The sequence below is a fragment of the Podarcis vaucheri genome (assembly GCF_965113315.1).
Source record: "Podarcis vaucheri genome assembly, chromosome: 1".
Taxonomy (NCBI): Eukaryota; Metazoa; Chordata; class Lepidosauria; order Squamata; family Lacertidae; genus Podarcis; species Podarcis vaucheri.
In genome coordinates this window covers 110677453-110698938 of record NC_138759.1, presented here as the reverse complement: position 1 = coordinate 110698938, position 21486 = coordinate 110677453, and the positions used below count along the sequence as shown (strand labels likewise).

The following is a 21486-nucleotide window of genomic DNA, read 5'->3' as shown; positions in this document are numbered from 1 at the left end:
CGAGATGTTTGAAAACCTAAACCAGCTGAAGTCGATGAGAGATGTGCTTCAGGAGGATGTGAAAATCCCTTGGTACGTCTTCCTTTTGATACATTTATTTCCACTTCTGGTTTAATGCTACAGCACCAATTCGTTCCATTTAAGTCAAAGTCTCAAAGAGACCTTCCCTAATGTCATTAAGCCAGAAGTGGAAAGCACGTTATCAAAAGGAAGTGGTACCAATTAGAATAAAGGTTTGCCCCGCAGTCCCTCTTTTGAATAGTGCCTCCAGCACTGATCCTGCTAAACCCCATTTAGTTTGTCGAGACTAGTGCTGATAAGCACAGGAAGAAGGACAATCCCTTTATGGCTTTTACATGTCTGGCATTGAATGCTGAGACTCAGAAAGCCCTCTGTCTAGAAACACCTTAATCCAATTTCCATGGGGACCAATACAATTAAGGGGAGCATTCAGGGCTGGATTCAACTAGATAGTTGCCTACACAATAAGTCCCACTAGCACTACAGGACTTTCCCTCTTCTTCTGCCCCTGCACAGCCTCGCCCCCTTAAATTGGCTCTGTGGGGTCAAGAGAATGCCCAGAGCAGCGCATAGTGGGTATCCCAACAAGAGTTGCTCTATACAAGTGTTCTGGATGTTGCTGAACTACAACTCTCACCACCACTGGCCATTCACCAAGCTTGGTGGGACTGATGGAAGTAGTCATTCAGCAACATCCAGAGGGCTAAATATTCCCCATACCTGCTCTAGATTCCTGAGTCTTTAGCTGTAGCTTGCATGACCCCACCAGAAGCATCTCAGCTTCGGAGCATCGGAGCCCATGGAATACTGTTGGATAAAGTCATTGAGATACAATTGGTACAGCTGTATCCAGTTGCTTCATAGGGCATTTAGTGGCAGAAATGCTCCTAATAAAATGTATAATCGGCATTCATTAACAGCACATTAGGTGTATCTACTCAGATTTAAGTGCCAGGTAAATTGGTATAAGTTTACAGCCTAATAAATGTGAAACCTACCTGAAAATGTGCATTATTTTAAATGATAAGTCTAATACCAACCGTATGGTTGTTCAGCTAAGCTGTGCATGATGTAAGACTTTATATGTTGGAAAGCAGTATTGAATGCAGTTTATTGCAAACAATAAACACAGTTTAGTGGCTTATTTTGTAATATGTTATTTTTAATGCTCTCATGAAATTAAATACATTTAGTTTTAGAACAATAACTAAATGAGTGATCTAAACAGAATACATACGGTATATGTATATGTGTATATATATACATACACACCTTAGTGCTAGAATGCAAGGTTGATATGCCAACTGTCTTTTGTATGCTGTACTTATGAAAGATTTATCTCTTTCTTGTCTGCTTCATACCTAAATACATGGAATAACACCACCCACTGGTAAGAGCAGGAGGTATTTATATCCAATTTAATTCCAGTGTAAAAAAAAAAAAGATTATCCATGTTAACTGTTGAGTTTCATACTTGTTTTTAATGCTTTATGTTTCAATTTGTAACATTTTTCTGCATGACAATGTGATGGATACGAAATAAAATAATAATACTATTGGCAAAACCAGACATGGGGCAAAAAACGAACCCAGCACCGAAACGATTTAAACCGAAAACCTTTCTGAAGGTGCCACGTTTATTATCCATGGATGTATTATCCACTTATTGACCCCACAGCTCTGAGCACTCTTCTCTGCCCAAAAAAGGTTCTGTGCATATGGTTAGCTATTTTGTAAAAATGTCACATTCAAAGGAAGGTGTCATGCCTATCATTCTGTGCTTTCTTTTGTGTTGGTGCCTTTTCATTCACACCGCATGCATGCTACTGGCAAGCACCAATGGTTCGCCCTTTCCCACTGCTGTCCCAAGATCAGAACTATGTGCAGACATCACAGACCCACTCAAGCTTTGAGCTGCTTGACCTTGCATGATGGTTAACTAGGAGGGATCCCATTCTCATCCAACTTGCATGCAGAATTCTTGCCAACACCAGTGGGATTTGGAAGGCGTGGACGAACATCTAAAGGCAGGCAGCTTGAATACTGTAAGGTGTATTTGGCAAATTTTAGTTCTGCAAACTGAATGACGTCAAGTCCAAAGCAGTAGCAGTTGCTGCTGCGAAAAACAAATGCATGCATTATTTAATTATATTCCTACTTAATACAGCGAAAGGCCTTTTTTTAAAAAAAATCTTTGCTTTTAAAATAAAACTGTTTTAATACATAGGAAAGCGTACAGTTTATTTTTCACACAAGAAAGAAAATGCTCACATATTTGTAGCTCCTTTCATGAAAACAAATCCTTATGATCCTTATATTGAAAAGAAGGAAACGTCCTTCCGAGCCCTATTTTGAATAGCTAATACATAAAAAGAAAATGTGTCATTCTTGTATTGAGATATGATCAGAGTCTAATTAATTTGTTCGTTTCTTTCTCTCTACTTCTCCATTTCTTTTGTCATACAATTCAGCTGTGCCACTGGTAACATACCAGTGTGCAACAGTTGGGTAGAGTGGATTTGGGACTTACTATAACTGGGATCCAAATGCTGACATAAAAAGAATATAATTTGGTCATTGTCAACACTGCATGCACCAGCAGAAATGTCATTGTGAAAATATTGCTTCTTATGATCAGGGCTATAAAAGCTGAGTAGCCACTAGCATGTAAAATTATGGGCCAGTCAACTGGCATCTGGGATGCTGAAAAGGACAGGAGATTCCAAGTCTTCTGTGTGCTGTTTGTAGAAGTCGGCCATAATCTCCTGCCCTTCCTTATATGCTTTTCCTGAGTTCCTTCCTTACCCATTTCAGTTAACTCTTCCAGTGTCATCTCAAGGCCAGTTGGAGGTGAACCAGCAGCAGAGGCAAAAGTGTCACTCATGCTACCCCTCTGAAATGAGTCAATTATTACAATCAGACTCTTGCTACATATATAGTCCCTGTTGTTGTGTAAATGCAGTTAATATACTTAACAAATTCAGAAATTCTGAACGGAACAGAACACCCAGCCATGACATTTATTGCAGATGACATGCAGTGGAAAAGGAACACCCTCCTTTTCTCTCTAATAATCCCCCTCATTCAGCCTCTCCACTACCACCCCATATCTACCTGCCCTCTCCCCAAGTCCTTCTCTTCCACTCCCCCACCCCTAATCTCCAGCGGGCTAAAACTAACACACACATACACACACATCTTGTAAATAGTACATCTAGCCACTTTCTCAACCAAGCATCTGTGCTGGATATGGGAAGCAGGCAAGCTTGGGAGATGGTTGACTTGAGAAAGGTTTGAGGGCCACGAAACTATCTTAGTATGATTTTATCCTTTAAATTGCCCAGCGAGCCTTCAGAATGAGAGGGCTCTAAGAAGGTCAGATGGTTCTGTGCTCATTATGGGTATATAAAGTAAATTTTTCTAACATGCTTACATTATGTAGAAATTGAAGAAATTTTAGAATGGGTCTGAAAAACATGCATTCCTGAAGCACACTTTTTGGAAGTGATCCCAGTGAAGCCTGAGGCGCTGTTAAAATTGTTTTACCCTCAGGCAATATAAAGTAGTCAACTATTCCCAATTATTAAAATGCTTGGCTGTTCTTAATGACTAAGCATATCTCACATTAACTAGTTTTTGCAGGTAAAGATGGGGACAGGCTGCTGTTGTCCTAGATAAAATAAGCATTTCCCTATGCATTCTATCAGAAAACTTTGCCAAAACTTATTCCGTACAATAAAATGTCCCTGATCTGTGAGCACACTCTCAAAGGGAACTGAGTGAAGACTGGTTCCCCTTTAGCAGCTTTTAGTGGCTCACTAACTGTTTACACCCATATAATCAGTATGTGGAATGAGGGGGTGAATCACGGCTGAAAGCGGCATTCATATGATTGGATTGCTGAATAATCTTTAATTTTCAGATAAGAGAGAATTGGGATGAAATTCAATTGTATCGGTAACAGGGTAGGGTAAATATTTCCTTGCGACAAGATATCACTCTATAATACTTGCATTGTTATGCAATTGGCTGACTCTGTAACACTCCCCTCAGGAATTTTTCTTCAGCGTGATCACGCCACTCTTGGTGGGAGAGTGAGGATGAGCACTCTAGAACCACCACATTCTAGAACCACCTTCACAAATTAGAGTTCGGAGCTTCTGAAGCAGAAAGCCTCCTCTGCTTCTGGAGGCTTTCTATGAATTTTAGATCCTGGGAAATCAGGACTTTCTGTTTCAAAAGTTTGCCTTGTGGAAGGTGTTGATGGGAACAGTGACAGAGAATGCAGCTGTCTCTCCTCTTGTGTTAATGCCGAAGAACAGCTGAAGAAGGCTTTCATGCCATGAATAATGAGACTTTTCTTAGAATCCAGTCCCTGGGCACACTTACAAGGAAATGAGTACTGTGGAAATTGGTGCCACTTTTGAGTAAGCGGGCATAGAATTGGCCTGGCCATATGAATTTGAGTGAAGCTTCATTTTTTAAGGTAACTTGATCCCAAACCATTCACACTGGTGTGTATCTCTGCAATAGCATAGTACAGCACAATATTTGTTTGTTTGGGGTACTATACTATTGCAACCCAAAGCATAAATTTGCATGTCCTAATATGGAACTGTCAGAGCAATTTCTCAGATACAGCAACCATTTTACCATGGGTGTAGTTTTGTTAGAAATAGTAAGTGCTGTGTTTGTTTTTTAAAATGAGGTACTGGTACTTATATATTGATAAATGTGTCCGTTGGTGCTAGCACAAAATGGCTGCCATGAGCAGCAAAATATATAGGTTCTGGTATTCTGTAGTGGCAAGCACTGTCACAAGAAAGCCCTGGATGTAGTTGACTTTGTGTGGCCTATTAAATGATTTTTGCCTATTTATCTTTTGCCTATTCTGGCTTCTTCTAAGATGTGATTTCTATGTCCTGAACAGGGGTGCCATCTAAGGAGTGGGATGGGGAAATGCTTCTCAACTGTTCCTCAGAGCACATTTTATTTAATGGTCAGGAGCTGGTATTCAACTGAGCATAAACCCATTGAAATTAATGGACATTACTAACTTAAGTCCAATGTCTGAGTCATATAAACAGTTAAATGGACCCATGACCCAGTCATACATACATAAGCAATTTAAAAGGTGACTGGCATCTAGCATGGCTATAGTTATGAACAACCACTATAAATAATCTTTTTTTAACTAAATAAATAAACCTAGTTGAGATTCTTACCTCTCCTTACTCAAATGGCACATCTGGTCCCAAGTCCTTGAATTGTTCAACTTTTTGTATGAACATCTGTTTTAACAATGTTCTCTGTTCTTTCACAGTGCAAGTTCTATTGTTTACTTCCAAATCATAGAAAACATGTCAAAATAATTATTTAAGGTCATTTCTTGAATCATAGCTTGGCTTTGGTGAAGTGATATTCTCATGTCAAATATAAGTCATTCATTTGTTGCTGCTGCTTTTTACTGTTGTTAAAGTTGGAGACATGATGCTGATATTTTTGTAACAAAATCTTAAATGGATGCACAGACCTTTATTGTGCTGAAGTGAAACAAAAACCTATTGAAATAACTAAGCCTGAAGATTAACTATAATCATTTTTGGGTACTACATCATTAACATCATATATAAAAGTAATGTTGTATTTGTGGATATGACACATTTCTTAAGTAGTGGATAAATAGACCCACCTGATAGTTAATAAAATCTAATCTATTGTATATGTTTTAGGCCACAATTCTGTGCATACGTACCTGGGAGTATGCTCCATTAAACACAATTAGGGTTTACTCCTGAGTAAACATGTGTAGGACTGCTCTGTGGGCCCTAAAAAGCCATTTCTGTCCACATATTCTGTGAATTTTTTTAGCTTCTCCAGTTCAGCCTAATATACAGGGAATGTAAGGTGTCATGTATATGAGAAATAGCTACAATGTTGAGATTCAGCCAGTCACTTACTATGGTGGTCACTTACTAATTGCTGTAAAAGAGGGAATGCATCACCCAAAAAGAGGACAAAATGTGATAAAATTTGCATAAAATTAGTGTATGAAAATTTATGTGTTTTAATTCAGATTTAGACCTAATTACTCCAATTTACAATGCTATCCCTTGTTCTGGTTCTTTATCTTTCAACCAGACTTGGACCAGACAGTTCTTCTGGAGGCTTTTACCTCTAAAGTAGGACACATGGTCAACCTATTGGTTGAGGTAGAATTGAAGTCTGTTTCTCTCAGATCCAGCTGCAAAATTCTGCCTCACTGACTGAACTGTGAACAGCATTTATCTAATAAAGGGAATGAGATTATTGACATCGATTAGCAGATATGGAATAAATTGCATAGCAAAAAGGACAGCCACACCATATGTTTAAAGCACGTTGACAATCATGGGTTCCCTCAAAGAATTCTGGGAACTGTTGTTTGTTAAGGGTGCTGGGAATTGCAGCTTTGTGATGGACCTCCTAACAACTCTCAGAACCCTGAACAAACCCAGGATCACTGAAGATGGAATCATAGAATTGTAGAGTTGGAAGGGACCACGAGGTTCATTAATCTAACCCAGCCTTTCTCAACCTGTGGGTCCCCAGATGTTGTTGAACTACAACTCCCATCACCCCTACCTAGCAAGGCCAGAACTCAGGGATGATGGGAGTTGTAGTCCAACAACATCTGGGGACCCACAGGTTGAGAACTGCTGATCTAACCCCTTTCAGTGCATGAATCTTTTTGCTCAACGTGGGACTCAAACCCACAACCCTGGGATTAAGAGTTTCATGCTCTACCGACTGAGCTATCCCAGACTTAAAGCGGTATAACTTTAAATGTATAGCATATGTATGACCTTAACCACTTTCAATACCAGCTTATGAATATGTATATATATATATAAAATTTTGCAACCATTACTTAAGTTATTATGAATCATTTCTGTTGCTATAAGTATTATTTATTAAATTTATATCCCACCCCATTCCTCCAAAGCAGCCCAGCCCAGGGTGGCAAACACACTAATGATAAAATGTCTAAAAAACAATTCCAATGCACCCATATGCAAAATGGGGTCAAACTTTGCATTGGCTGACCTACTGGCAGAGACTTGTAAAGCAGAGAAGTGGGGTGCACATTATTCTCTGGACCTGTCCATGTACCCATCAGTTCTTACTCGGCACTGCTGCTACCTCTGTGAGAAAAGGGCAAGAAGGATTTTCAGTGTTCCACAAATCTGACCACACATGTTGTAGGAGCAGTCAGGCAAGGCACCATCTCTGACCAAGATGGGTCATTTCGCCATTAACTAATAAATACAGATCAGATTTGTAATTCAAACTGAAAGCATCAGTTACACACATCAGCATGCACAATACCTAGCCGCAGTCATATGGATTCAGTTACCCCGTTGAAAGAAATAGTATAATATGCAGCTGCCGCATACTAGACTATATCAGTGCAAGAATCTGCTCACCCATGCCAATTTTCCCAGCTCATTTTCTGATTACATTTTGACCTCATTCTATCGCTTGCTCTATACCAGTTTGTTATCTAGGCAGCATAGCCAGAAGAGCTGAATGACACCCCCCCCAAAAAAAAAAACCCCTAAGTGCTTCCTAACTGAGCAAAAAGATGTCAGAAACTCAAGGCCAATTTGTGGTTTGGTTCTGAACTCTCGCCTTGTCTTCGTCAGGTCCTAAAGGGATTTCCAGAATGTTTACAAGCAGATATCTGTCTCCACCTCAACCAAAGTTTACTTCAAAACTGCAAAGCTTTCCAGGGAGCAAGTAAAGGCTGTCTCCGGGCTTTGGCTATGAAGTTTAAGACGACGCACGCACCTCCCGGAGACACCCTTGTCCACTCTGGCGATATTCTGACGGCGCTTTACTTCCTGTCGCGAGGCTCCATCGAAATCCTCAAGAATGATATGGTGGTGGCAATCCTGGGTAAGCATTTGGAAATTTGGTGGAACCCGAGAAAGCTGTATCACAAACCCCTTCTTAGACCACAACTGATCTTGCAGATGTATCAGAATTAAAGAAAGAGAAACGTCCAGTTCATAAGAACAGAGTTAAGATCCCTAAAAGGAGGCTTACATTAAGCTACCTGATTGACTATTGCATCCGGCTGCAGCAAAGGGAGACATGAGACAGGACTATAGGGTCCCCTCTATTAGCTTGGCTCAGAGATTGACTCCTCCTCCCCCAGAACTGTTTCTGTGCAGGCTGGTAATGATAAGAAGTTTGCAACTTTAAGAACTGATGGCTGAGGTTGCTTGCTTTCCTCCCTCCCTATCCCTATCTCCTTTTGTGCTGTGTCTTTTAGATTTGAAGCCTGTGGGCAGGGACTGTCCTGCTGTTATCGTTGTTATTGAACTTATATACCGTACTTTTACGTCTATAAGACACCCCCATGTATAAGACTCCCCCTATTTTGGGGGGTTCAAATTTAAGAAAATGGGAGGAGATGGCACAGCATAGTTGATCTTTTTCTGTGGAGGATTACCCAGAGTTGTTGAGCTTTTTGGGGGGAGAATTGACCAGAGTTGTTGAGCAATTTGGGGGGGGGAGAGAATGACTGATCAAATAACACTCACCCAACTGGCAAACGCTAACAATCGCAAGCCAAATTTCCGAAGTGGGAGCCAATCCAAAACAGCCCTTGCTACATCCGCCAATGGGCCACCCATTTGACAAAGCAATAGCCAATCCAAAGCAGCCCTTTACGCATCCACAAATAACCCACCCAACTGACAAAGCAGCAGCCAATCCAAAGCAGCCCCTGCAGCAGATACCATTCACCCACCCAATCGCTAGATCCTGCTCGCGAATGCAACCAACTGCCTGTCGCCCCCCTCTGCACTACCCATGTAGAAGATGACACCCCCTCCCCCATTTTTTACTTTATTTTGGAGTAGTAAACCCTTGTCTAATACATGGGAAAGTACGGTAAGCTGCTTTGGGGGTCCTTTCATCTGAAGTGTAGGATAAAAAAATGCTATAAACAAACAAGTAACCAAGCAAATAAGTCTTGGAACATGTGAAATGATAAAAAAGGCAATATGCCTCTGAGCAAATGCAGGACATATTTGTGGCTTGTTACCACAAAAGCGGATATATGCAAGAAGCATAATCACATGGTGCAATTTGTCTGAGCCCATATGACATCAGATTGTAAGTGTGAGATCACAGATTTTTGGAGAACATATCCTGTTTCTTATTTTTGTAATATGGCAGAAGGCCATGTGTAAATGTGTCTGTTCCCCCATTCCCCAATTATTGTTGCAGGCAAAAATGATATTTTTGGAGAGATGGTCCATCTTTATGCAAAACCAGGAAAGTCCAATGCAGATGTGAGGGCTTTAACCTACTGTGACTTGCACAAGATCCAACGAGAAGACCTGTTAGAAGTTTTGGATATGTACCCTGAATTTTCTGATCTCTTCCTCACCAATCTAGAGCTCACTTTCAATTTGAGAAATGAAAACCCCAAAGTACGTAAAGTATGTCTAAACTTCCTTTCACTAATGAATATCTTAAGGCTTATAGAATTTGACAGAAACAAAGCTGACAAATGACCTGGAATGGCACCGTTTATCAACAATTACTCTCACTCACCCAAAGTGGTTGCAGGAGATTTCCCATTTTGGGCTGAATTTATTCATTTTAGCACTGAGTGAGGGGGCATGGAAAATGTAGTGCTTTTTCAAACACACAGAAACATGAAATTAAACAAAAACAAATGGTGATGAAACAGTAGTATCCCAGCAGGGGAGGAAATAGCAATTATACTACTAATAAATAAAAAGATAGGTCAGCCTTGATTCAGATGTATCCCCTTTAGAGTAGAGTTTAATCCCACTAAAATCAATGGCAAAATGTCTTTTGGTCTTTATAGCTCTGGATTGCTGTCGTGCTAGACATATTTTTTTCCATCAGCTCTTTTTTTCTTCGCTTATTATTACGCTTATATCCAACTTTTACTCTGAGGAGCTCAAGGGGAGTAGATATAGTTTTTTTCCCCACTCCTCCTTTCATCCTCAAACCTACCCTGTTAAATAGTTCAGGTTGAAAGACAGTGATTGGTCCAAGGTCACCCAGTGACCTTCATGGCTGAGTGGGAATTTAACCCTGATCTCTTAGGCCCTAGTCTAACACCCTAACCACTACACCATGCTAGCTGTCTTAAAGCATAAAATAAAAAGATGCCATAAGATATTCTCTTTATTCTTACTAATCACTATCCTATCTGTTTCTAGTTGGAATCTGGACCTGGCTTTGCAACCCATGGTACATAGTGTGGCAGCTGCCTCAAGTGGCAAACTTTAGATGCCGTTAAATGACCGCAAATAGTCTGTTTGTTTATTCATTTATTTTATTTTCAGGTTGTGTGCCTTGAATTTTCTGGCCCAGTCACCAAAACAGAAACACCTTGAGCTGGCCCTGTTGCAGTTCCGTAGAACAGGAGAGAAACACAGACTAGCATCAACATGAACAGCAGAGCTCCATCAGGCTAAACGCAACAGAGTGAGGAATAGGCAGGATTTCAAATATTATCTCCGTGGTTTGGTCCTAGCCAGCAGGCCAGCATCCAAATCTATCTTATTAGGATGAAGAGCATCTTGTTGATTTGGAACTTTTAGTCTGAAGCCCTGTGCACACCCAGGGGGTTAACCCCACTGAACACAGTGGGACTTGCTTACAAATAAGCATACCTAGGATTGCAATGTTAGAAGCAAAGGCTGTGGCTTTGTCAGGAGTTGGCAGACCAAAAGATGAAGGTTTGCCAATAGGCACTGGGTGTGGCAGAGAACATTAACACACCATGGAGACAGTATTGGGATCCTTCTGTTTATCACTGTAATGCAAAAGGGCTCTTTTTGATTATTTTTTAACAACCCTTTTTTAAAAAATAAAACATTATCCATCCTCCCATGGGTGGGTATCACCATAAAGTTCAACTGAGCCCTGTTTTCCCACCACAGGTCATGGGGTTGACCTACAAACTCCATGATCTCTAGATGGAAATGGAGCTAGCAACATCATTTACAGCCAGTAAGAGGTCTATCAAGCCTCTTATTTCTCCATCAGGAGAGAAAGCCCTGCCAAATCTCTTTTGTCATCTTCAGATCCCTCTGCACAGCTGCGGAGGGAGGAAGCTTTTGGATGTGTAGGAAATGTGTTTTATGCAAGTGAGCACTGAAGCTTTTGGTGCCCTGCTTGCCATCTGAAATGATACATCCCAGAACCACATACAATGTACTTCCATAAGCCCAGCATCTGCCAGTTGCTTTTGGCTATAACTTCCCTATGTTTCAGGTTGTGGGTGTTGCAGAGGGAAGTCACCACTTTGCTTCCTAATGTCTTTATGCTGATTTTCTAATGAAACATTCAAGTATGGATGCATCTGAAAATTTCCACAAAAAACCCAGAAATAATCAAACATTAATTAAACATCGTGATGTAGCCCAAAGGAGAAGGAGCCAGTTTCAGCTTTGGAAATAATGAAATAATCAAAGAAGGAAGAGCTGGAGAAATAAAACAAAGAGTGCATACTGTACCAGCTTTATTGTTATGCAGTGCAACTTTTATCACAATTTATGTGTAATTAAACATCATAGCTAATTATAATCAGCTACTACATTACTGTCTGCAGCAATACGCATCCCCACAAGGGGTTGTTTTCACATTTTTCTTCACCAAACTGGTTTCTGAGAACACACTGCTGAGAAAAAAAAATATCAATACATAAACAATCCATAAATCATTCTTCTGAGTACAAGATGAAAAAGGCACTTTAATTTACATTCTGTCCCTCTCTCCTGCTCTCACTCCCTCCTTCCCTTCCCCTCTCTCTCTCTCTCTCTCTCTCTCTCTCCCCCTCTCCCTCTCTCTCTCTCTCTCTCACACACACACAAATTAACTTTCTTCTTTTAAAACCTTCTTTTAAAACCTGTATCCTTTTCAAAACCACCCATACACATAATTCATATTATGAGCTCCACCCAGAAAACAATTTATTTTTCTTTCTTTAAAAACAAAACAACAACCTTTGAAATGAGTATAATCTATCTTATCTCGATATCTCACTTATCTAGGCTGAACTCGCAATAAGGCCACAAACAACTAATGATTCAGATGGTGACAACAGCAAACTCCGAAGAAGGAAATTCTCTTTTGAAAGTGAAATTGATAAAGGTAATTGATTTCCTCTACAATGATGTTCTTGAAAACATGATCACAGAGGGCTGTAGTCAACTAAATCATACTCAGAGTAGGCCCAGGCGAGGGACCATTATCATGAAGGGGGCAAATTAAACATGTCTAATTTAAGTGTGCCACTGTTCAGATTTCATGGAGATGCTGGCATGATTTAATGTGACCAAAATTGCTGGTTGACCTTAGAATTCAGATGTGAAGATCTTCTCAGTTTACCCTACCAGGATGGTGTGGAACCTTAGGCTCTGGGGCTGAATGTGGCCCTCTGAACCACCCCATCTGGCCCCTGGAACTCTCCTCAAGCCATGTCACTCCCAAGGCCCAAGCGGGCCTCCATCTTCCTCAAGCATCCTTCTCAGGTGCCTCTGCCTGCTTGGAGTATGTCATTGAACTGTGATAATGGCTGTTTCTGAATGGACAGATGTGTGTGTGTGGTAGCAATAGAGGAGAAATTCAACTCTGTTTATATTTCAAGGTGAACCAGCCTAATTGTGATTTCCAGTTGCGATTGCAATTTGTCTTAAACATGTTTTTAATGATTCATTTTATTTTGCTGTAACCCACCCTAGAACATTCTGGGTGAAGGGTGTGTAATAAATCTCATGCCAGCCCCCAGAATTATCAGCATGTTAGCCTATTGGATATAAGTTCTAAGATTTACAGCCTCTGCCTTCTCCTGAAATTAACAAGCTGAGTGGAAGAAAATAATATATTGTACAAGGAACAAGCTGGGTTTGGGAAGGGCCATAGTACAGTTGATCAAATTTTTGTACTACACTGTCTAATGCATAAATACACCAGTGGTCCACCCAGACAGTTTTTTGCCACTTTTATTGATTTTTCCTCAGCATTTGAAACAATTAATAGGAAACTACTGTGGGGTAAACTGGCAAGGACTAACATCGCTAAAAGGCTGCTACTCCTAATACTGGAGTTACATACTAACACTACTATGAAGATAAGGATCAGCACAGATGGAAGGATGACAAAGGGTATCCAGACAAAGGTGTCAGACCAAGTTGTCTGCTAGCTGCCCTCCTTTTCATTCTCTATATTAACAACATTGTAACAGAGCTAAACAGCCCTGATCACTTTCCCTCTTCAATTGGGAACCGTAAAACAGCAACCCTGATATATGCAGATGATTGTAATAAATCTCATGCTGAGGATAAGACACTAAGTGAACCAAAACACAGACATCCTTCAACATTTGCACATCTCTGAATCTTGCAGTGCAGTTCTCTAGCCAAGTAGCGTGTAGAAAAATGCATATACTAGGGTAAGGTATGTGTTAAATCACATATATCATTGAAAATAGCACGCAAAAATGTTTATGCTATTGCTTTGCAAAAAAAAAAGTGTGTATTAGACAAAATTGCATACAAAAATTTGTATGCGATGAGAAATTCGCTGGTGAATGTTCATGAGGAGTTCCTTTTAATACATATCGCAAACTGATATGGAAATGAGGAGAGCTGGGCTTAAGATGGGGGGAGGGGACTGGGAACTAAGAGAAAGCAACACTGAAAGATTCACCCATCCCTGGTGTGCAGGCACCTCTGATGTTTGTGTGACTTGATCGTAGCCTAGTGTTGAAAGGTAAGAGTCATATCTGGCCCTGCCCATCACCGAAATGCCAATGAGAGGATGTAGCCAGAGGCAGATTTAGGGGAGTGCAACTGGTTCAGTTGCACTGGGCATGGAGCCTTGGATGTGCCGCAGGGGGCGCTGCAAGTATGATGTAGAACAAAAGGTGGGAGGCAGGGGGTGCTGAATGTTGGTATTGTATAGGGTGCTGCTGAAATTTGAGGCACCCCCCCATGTCTGCTACTGTTGTGGCCTTCTGGCTGAAAAAAGGTTTTTTTCACCCCTGCCCTAAGCACTCAGAGTGGTATCCAACTAGATCATACTCAGAGCGCAGCTATTGAAATCACTGGGTCTCCTCTGGGCATGACTAACATATCACCCTCAGCTGCTTACCCATAAGCATCACTTAACCCTTTGCTGCTCAGCCCTTAGTTGTTACAGCCACTTTGTGAACCTGCAGAGTTCTGGAAGAGGCCTAGTGAAACTGATGTAGGCTAGCTGCTTATAGCTACTAATCTAGGTTTCAATAGCAAGGAGTAGGCAGACAACAGTACAGTGGTGCCTCGCAAGACGAAATTAATCCGTTCCGCGAGTCTCTTCATCTTGAAGTTTTTTCGTCTTGCAAAGCATGGCTATTAGCGGCTTAGCGGCTATTAGCGGATTAGCGGCTATTAACGGCTTAGCGGCTTAGCAGCTATTAACGGCTTAGCAGCTTTAAGAAAAAGGAAACAAACTTGCAAGAACTCGCAAGACGTTTCGTCTTGCGAAGCAAGCCCATTGGGAAATTCGTCTTGCGAAGCGACTCTCGCAAAACCCTTTCGTCTAGCGAGTTTTTCGTCTTGCGAGGCACTCGTCTTGCGGGGCACCACTGTATTGGAGGACCTATAGTAGCATCCTAGGGGCAGCAAGAATTTGATCGGGCAGTTTCAAAAGTCCAAATGCATCCTTATGCCTGCAAGAAACCATGATGACTGCCAGAGCTTTGCACCTCAAGTGCGGCTGGAAGGGATGTAAAGGAGCTTGAGGCAGTGTGTTATAGTGCCTCTAGCAGGAACGAGACTGCATCTCCTGCTTTCTCCAAGAGCGGTCTTTAAGAGAGCAAGCAAATCCCCTTTCCAGACATTGTTATTTTAGGAACTTTTCTTCTGAATTAAACATTTCCAATCTCTATTCTAATCTATCCAAAAAATTGATACAACCACACACACACACATATCTCGTAGGAACTGGGCCAAACTCTTCTTTATCCCCCCTTCCTCTATTAGAGGAACTCTGTTCATATGAAGTCTGGTTCCAACCTTATGGCTTTTAAATCTCCATTTATTATGGTTGCATCCTGATTCTAATCTAAACAGAATAATTTGAGAAATGGGTGAATTGTTGGCAGTGCTATTGTTCTAAAACAAGAGGTGCCGAAACTCACCATGAATGTCTCCCTTGTTCTCTTATATTGACAATGGCGCCCACCTGAGAGGTGCCAGAACAGAGTTCCTGTGAGTTCTGGCTGGGGAAAAAAGCCTGACTGTTGGTGTTGTATAAGTCATCTCTTCAAAGTTTTATAGAGCGATTCTGTGTCCTAGAGAAATAAATCTTTAGCTTGGTGTCTTACTGTTTCACAGAATGGCATTACCTTTCTGTCAAAGAGGCATTTCTTAAGCACAAAACCAAGAGTGACAACAAATCTGTCAAGGCAATACCCCCATTAAATATTTAAGCTGCTCTTCACACACACACACACACACACACACAGTCTGTTGACAAAGATAACCTGTCTAAATGACCTTCACAAACAAAATTCACAAACAAAACATATTTTGCCACCTGAAGGGGAAAGGTAAGCTTTTAGGCACTGCCCGCTATGAAATTTTGAGCTGCTGCTTCAGGGTGGCTGATGAATGACTTTCATGAAAAAAAGCAGATCAACCTTTACACAGACTAAGGGTTCTTCCAGATAACCTGATTACTGAGCATTCATTCTGATTTTGTTTGCAGGGAAATTAGACAAAGATGGCTTTTTGATGAGTAGACTGGTTAGAATGATGTTGCATCAAAGCAGGTGTTAATTCCACATTTTGCGGTGCATTTCCCTGTCACTTACCTTATAGCAAAATTTCAAGGAAGCAGGTTTGTTGCGCAAGACCTCCCAGTTAGCTATGATAGCACAAGCTGAGTTTGCCCGTATGCCATTGAATCCAACCCCCAAGTAGCAACTAGGTGGAAATGCCCTAAAGCTCGCTCAGTAGAAATAACAGTATTTATTTAAATACCAGGGGGAATAAAAATGTTTTGGCACCTAAAAGTATTTAGAATAGTCCTGTTACAAGAGTTGAAGTCTGCCAGGTTAGGGCTCTTCTTAGCATCCTGCCCATAGGACAGACACATCATGTGGTGATGCACAGAAAGGCCTTACTCGTGGCTTTTGAACTCCCTGCTGTTTTTAGGGAAGTACAGGAAGTTGCCTTACACCTCGTCATACCTTTGGTCTATGTATCTCAGGCTTGCCCACACTTCTCCCATGCCAAGAAAGCATGGCTCTGAGCAGTTTTCCTCTTGCGCCAGTCCTTTCCCAGGGAAACCTGCTCTTTAGTGTCGGAGCAAACGTCAATCTGGAGAAAAACAGAATTGCCATTTGCTCCAATTGAGTGGTTTTCCCATTGGGACAATTGGAAGCATGTATATTATCTCCACAGCATCAGACACGAGTCTTTTCCAGCCATACCTGGAAAACTGGGATCCTTTTTCACACTTTGATTAGTTACAATAAGGTTCTGAGATAACCCTCTGTCACTTTTGAGCTTCATGCTGCAAGAGAAATTGGTTTGTTTGTTTTTACTGCTAGTAGTTTTGTTCCAGCTGCTGCTGAGTAGAGCATCTTTGAAATCTCTATTTTCCCTCCTGACACTTATCGGGATACGGATGTTAGCTGAACGGCTAAACACGAGTCGGTACTTATTTCACCCCCTACTCCATGTTCGCCTGATCAAGTTGTTACTATAGCAACTTCTTTCTGCAGTAGCTTCGTATACTATTTAGACAATATCCGCACAGTTCTTTTATCCCTAATCTCTAGTACCTCGGCCACTAATTTGCCAGGAGCAGAACAATTAATTCAACGGTGCAGTTCTGCTCCGTGAGAAATCTTTGTTCTGCATTAAAAGCAAGGGTGCTAAAAATGCCTTGATCAAATATCAGGCTTCCTTGATAACCAACACAACACAGAAATGATTTCAGATCCAGTTCCTTGTGCTACAGCTTTGCCTCTTCCATGGCATTCCCTGCTTGTGCGTAATTCAGTAATTCCCAAACATTTTGCTGAAGGGACTCAGCAGCATCTTTGGGATCTGCTTGGAAACCCAGAGTGGTCTGGAGGAGAGAAACAGGAATGAGCTGTTGTCAGACTGGTAGATAACAACAAGCTACAGGGCATGGGTTGGGGACCATTTTCAGACAGATCCACACGTGCCAGTGGTGTGTGGGTCCAGAGGCAAAAGTAGATGGAACAATTAATATCAGTTTTGCCTTTGTACAGAAGACTGGTTTGTACACACATTCTCTCTTGATCCTACATCCAGGCAAGCAACAGGCAATGTCAGAGTTCAAGGACACATTCCAGCTAGGCGAAAACACTGAAGGAAGATGTGGAGCAAGGCCATTGAGGAGCATGGCCTGTGGAAACAGGGTATGCTGGGGAGGGGGTATGGCCTGGAGAGGCCCCAAGGGCCACATAGAGAGGCCTGCAGGGTCACATTTGGCCCTGAGTCTGAGGTTCCCCTCTCCTACTTTTTCTGGAAGAATTTTCAGCAAGAACAGGATGCATTGACATCCTTAAGAGCATAAGAAGAGCCTTCTGCACTGGACTATTGCCCCATCTAGTCCATCATCCTGTTCTTGCAGGGGAACATGGGGAGCCTGCAAGGTAGATTGTTGCCAGAGCAAGGATTGTTGCTTGTGGTGCTGCATCTAGAATAGGGCCCAGTTTTAGTCACCCATGCTTTCTAAGAGGTTTTGGAGGAAAACGTCTGGGGAGGTCAGTTTGAATTGCCACCCAGTGAGCAGGGGTGGATCCTCCGGGGGTCTTCTGGTGGTTCCCTCACTGTGAGAAGTGAGGCTACAGGGAACCAGGCAGAGGGCCTTCTCGGCAGTGGCACCCGCCCTGTGGAACGCCCTCCCATCAGATGTCAAGGAGATAAAGAACTACACAACTTTTAGAAGAGGTCTGAAGGCAGCCCTATATCGGGAAGTTTTTAATGTTTGACGTTTTACTATGTTTTTATATGTGCCGGAAGCCACCCAGAGTGGCTGGGGAAACCAAGTCAGATGACTGGGGTATAAATATTATTATTATTATTATTATTATTATTATTATTATTATTATTATGAAACTAATGGAACTTAAACTTCAAGGCCCCTAATCCTGGAGGGGCCCAGAAGCAACATTAGTCCACGTCGCTTTAAATATTTGCTTTTAAATGTGCATCATGCATGTATATAACATTTCCCTAATTTTCCCTAACTTTCATTCCCCTACCCCATAACTCAGAAACTATAAGGCACAGGATTTATTTATTTTTAATTCACACCAGTGACTTTGACATGTGAGATAATCCAGCACAGCAATTTAAATCAAAATCTGAGATGTCGTAACTCATTATGAAAGAAAATTGTGATGATCTGTCATGGAACAACCCCACTGAAGAAGATAACAGTGGTTATAAAGACCTTGTTGCTGACTGAGAAGGGGACCCGATATCAGTTCAAGATTCAGGGCCCCCAAAATGTAGGTCAGTCACTGCCTATGAGGAATCACAAAATCTAGAAATCGGATCTAGATGCTAGGCATGTTAGCAAAGAGCGCAATGAGCTCTTAAGGCCAAAGTTGTGGGTTTATAGAATAGCTATGGTTAAGTTAGCATTAACAACCTATGCACATTTACTCAAGATTAAGTCCTGCTGCATTCAGAGCTTACTTAAACAGGTATAGGGATCAGATTACAAAATCAGCACTGGGGCTGCCAGTATAAAGATTACACATAACAGAATTAAGTTTAGTAATCATGAATGGAAAGCAGATGAAGAAATCTCTCCAAAATATTACGGCAAACCAGTTTAGAGACTCTTAGGGTAAACCATACCCTTAATCAATCTTTTGTGCTAGAAGCATCTTAACATTTCAGTTTGAAATACATGAAAAGGAGAGAAAAGGGAAAGATCAGGAGTCTTTTGTGAGAACATATTTTCTTATTGTCCCCATTTGATTTATTTATTTGCACACACTGGTTTTGTTTGGCTTTTGTAAGCCACTTGAGACCAATGGAGAAATGAATCGCATGATCTGCTGAAGGAAATGCATTTTAAATCGCTAGCCCCTCTCTGTAACAAGACATAAAAAACCATTATCTCTAGCAGAGAACAAACTTGCTAAATGGTATAATAACTTTCCCCCTGCTACCCCAAGGACAAGGCTAAATTTCATATCATTTACTATAATGGTTTCTTTTTTTAGCAGACTATGACAAAGACAATGAGGGTTCTGTGGATAACACCAGACATTATCAGGTCACCAAGAAGCATTTTGGGGAGAAGAGAAGCAGATCATCATCTTTTGTGTCATCCATTGATGATGAGCAGAAACCGTTGTTCTCTGGGATCATAGGCTACCCATCTGTCCTGGGAAAGACTGCGGTGCTGGGTTTTGAGGAGATGATGCACGCAACAGAAAGAATTCAAACTAACAAAAGGAGTCATTCTTGTAAAGGTAATCCATGCAAGCGTTTTAAAAACATATTCAGAATTAATAGTCCATGGCAAATTATACAGCAACATGCTTTTTAACCTTGCAATGAAACATTTATTTAAATCTTTCCCTTATGCTCAAATTCATAACATTCTGCTAGTTAATCCCATCAAGCATGGGCTGTTGTAAGCAATTATTCCCTTCAAAAGGCACGATTGATTTGCAGAGTCTTTGCTTCTACATAGTTTTACTACCAATCCTCCTGTAATTTTTGGTTTTATTGTGCCACTAATGTTTCTTTGTACCTTAATAGTGTTCCGTCTAACTTGTGGGGGGAGGGGCACTGTTTTGCTGAGAAAACTGTAAATCTCAGATTCCTAACATCAGGAAGAGCTCAGTGGTAGAGCCCATAATTTGGATATAAAATGCCCAGCTTCAGTCCCCTGGTATCTCCAGATAGGGCTAGGAAATGAATTCTGTATGAAACCCTTGAAAGCAACTGTTAGTTGATGTAGGCCATACTGAGCTGCTATCATCATCATTGTCGTCGTTGTCGTCATCACCACCACCATCAGTTGTTATTATTAGCCGCACACAAGGAACTCCTATGGCAAATTACATCCAATAAACAGAAATATACACTAAAACTCATCGAAAAGGTGGTAATGTTGGTGCCTGGCAGGCTTCCATGGAGAGAGCATTTCAAACTCAGGAAGCCACTACAGAGAAGACTCTCTTTCTCGCTCCCCACCCCAGCGTGGTGTAGTGGTTAAGAGTGGTGGACTCGTAATCTGGTGAACCGGGTTCGCTTCCCCGCTCCTCCACATGCAGCTGCTGGGTGACCTTGGGCCAGTCACACTTCTCTGAAGTCTCTCAGCCCCACTCACCTCACAGAGTGTCTGTTGTGGGGGAGGAAGGGAAAGGAGAATGTTAGCCGCTTTGAGACTCCTTCGGGTAGTGATAAAGCAGGATATCAAATCCAAACTACTCCTCCTCCTCCTCTTCTTCTTCTCTCATAACACTACAATGCCACTAACCTTACAACTCAGTACAAATGTACTGGCGGGGGGTGAGGGTGGGAGAGAGAGCCAGAGGAGGGGGAAAGTGTAGGAAACTAGAGGAGAGAAAGAAAGAAAGAAAGAAAGAAAGAAAGAAAGAAAGAAAGAAAGAAAGAAAGAAAGAAGTGGCACAAAAATTAAGAAATCTTGCATCTTATTTTCTTTTTAAAGCAACTGATGAGTGTGATACGTGGATAAGCACTCGTTCTTGGATGTGCTTAAAAAGCAGGAGTGGACTCTTTTAAAATAGTTTCCGAACTCTACCAGGCATTTGGAGTGGTATAGGAGTCATTATCCACTGTGAGCACAATTTAATAGGTGTCATGTGCAATTCATACTCCAAGTGAGGCATGTGCGTGCACATTTCACTGATTTCCCTTCTCGGTGCAATTCAATATACCTATTCAAAAGAAGAATTCCTCTGTCACTTCGCACCACCAGACAATTCAGCAAACTCATCTTTCTTTTTTTACAGTCCGGAATGCTGGCTGAACCCCCTCAGGTTCTTGTTCTTGCAAAATGTCGAGATTCCTACATTTGCAGTTGGGAAGCTCACCTTTTTTCTTTTGGCGGCCACAAAAGTGTTTTTGCAGCTATAGCAACATTTTCCAAGGCAACCTAGTGCAAACTGTACTCTGGGCTAAATTTAGCAAGTTTAAGAGGTGTGTGTTTTTATTGTGACCAAACACAAACCAATATAATTTTCCTTTGTTCCTTTGCTGGGGCTCTCAGTGGTGTTATTAAGAGCAAATCATCTTTGATCGGGGGGTGGGTTGGGGTGGTTCTTGTGGTTAATGGTGTTTGGTCCAGTCATCTGTGCTTGTTTCCATTGCTGTTCTTAATTGAATTAATTCAAAACACTGTTTTCTGCAACAC

General features: G+C 41.4%; 1 protein-coding gene across 12 annotated transcripts in view; it reads left to right on the top strand.

Moving 5' to 3' along the window:
* KCNH7 (potassium voltage-gated channel subfamily H member 7) overlaps nt 1–21486 on the top strand; it is a 262143-nt gene that overhangs the window by 228663 nt on the left and 11994 nt on the right. For 7 of the 12 annotated variants that reach the window (XM_082197448.1, XM_082197446.1, XM_082197447.1 and 4 more), the window contains 4 exons: nt 7707–7959; nt 9301–9506; nt 12111–12210; nt 19322–19573. In XM_082197448.1, coding sequence (XP_082053574.1) covers nt 7707–7959; nt 9301–9506; nt 12111–12210; nt 19322–19573 — 811 coding nt within the window. The remainder of the gene's footprint in view (nt 1–7706; nt 7960–9300; nt 9507–12110; nt 12211–19321; nt 19574–21486) is intronic. The other 5 variants (XM_082197442.1, XM_082197449.1, XM_082197451.1 and 2 more) reach the window with 2 other exon arrangements.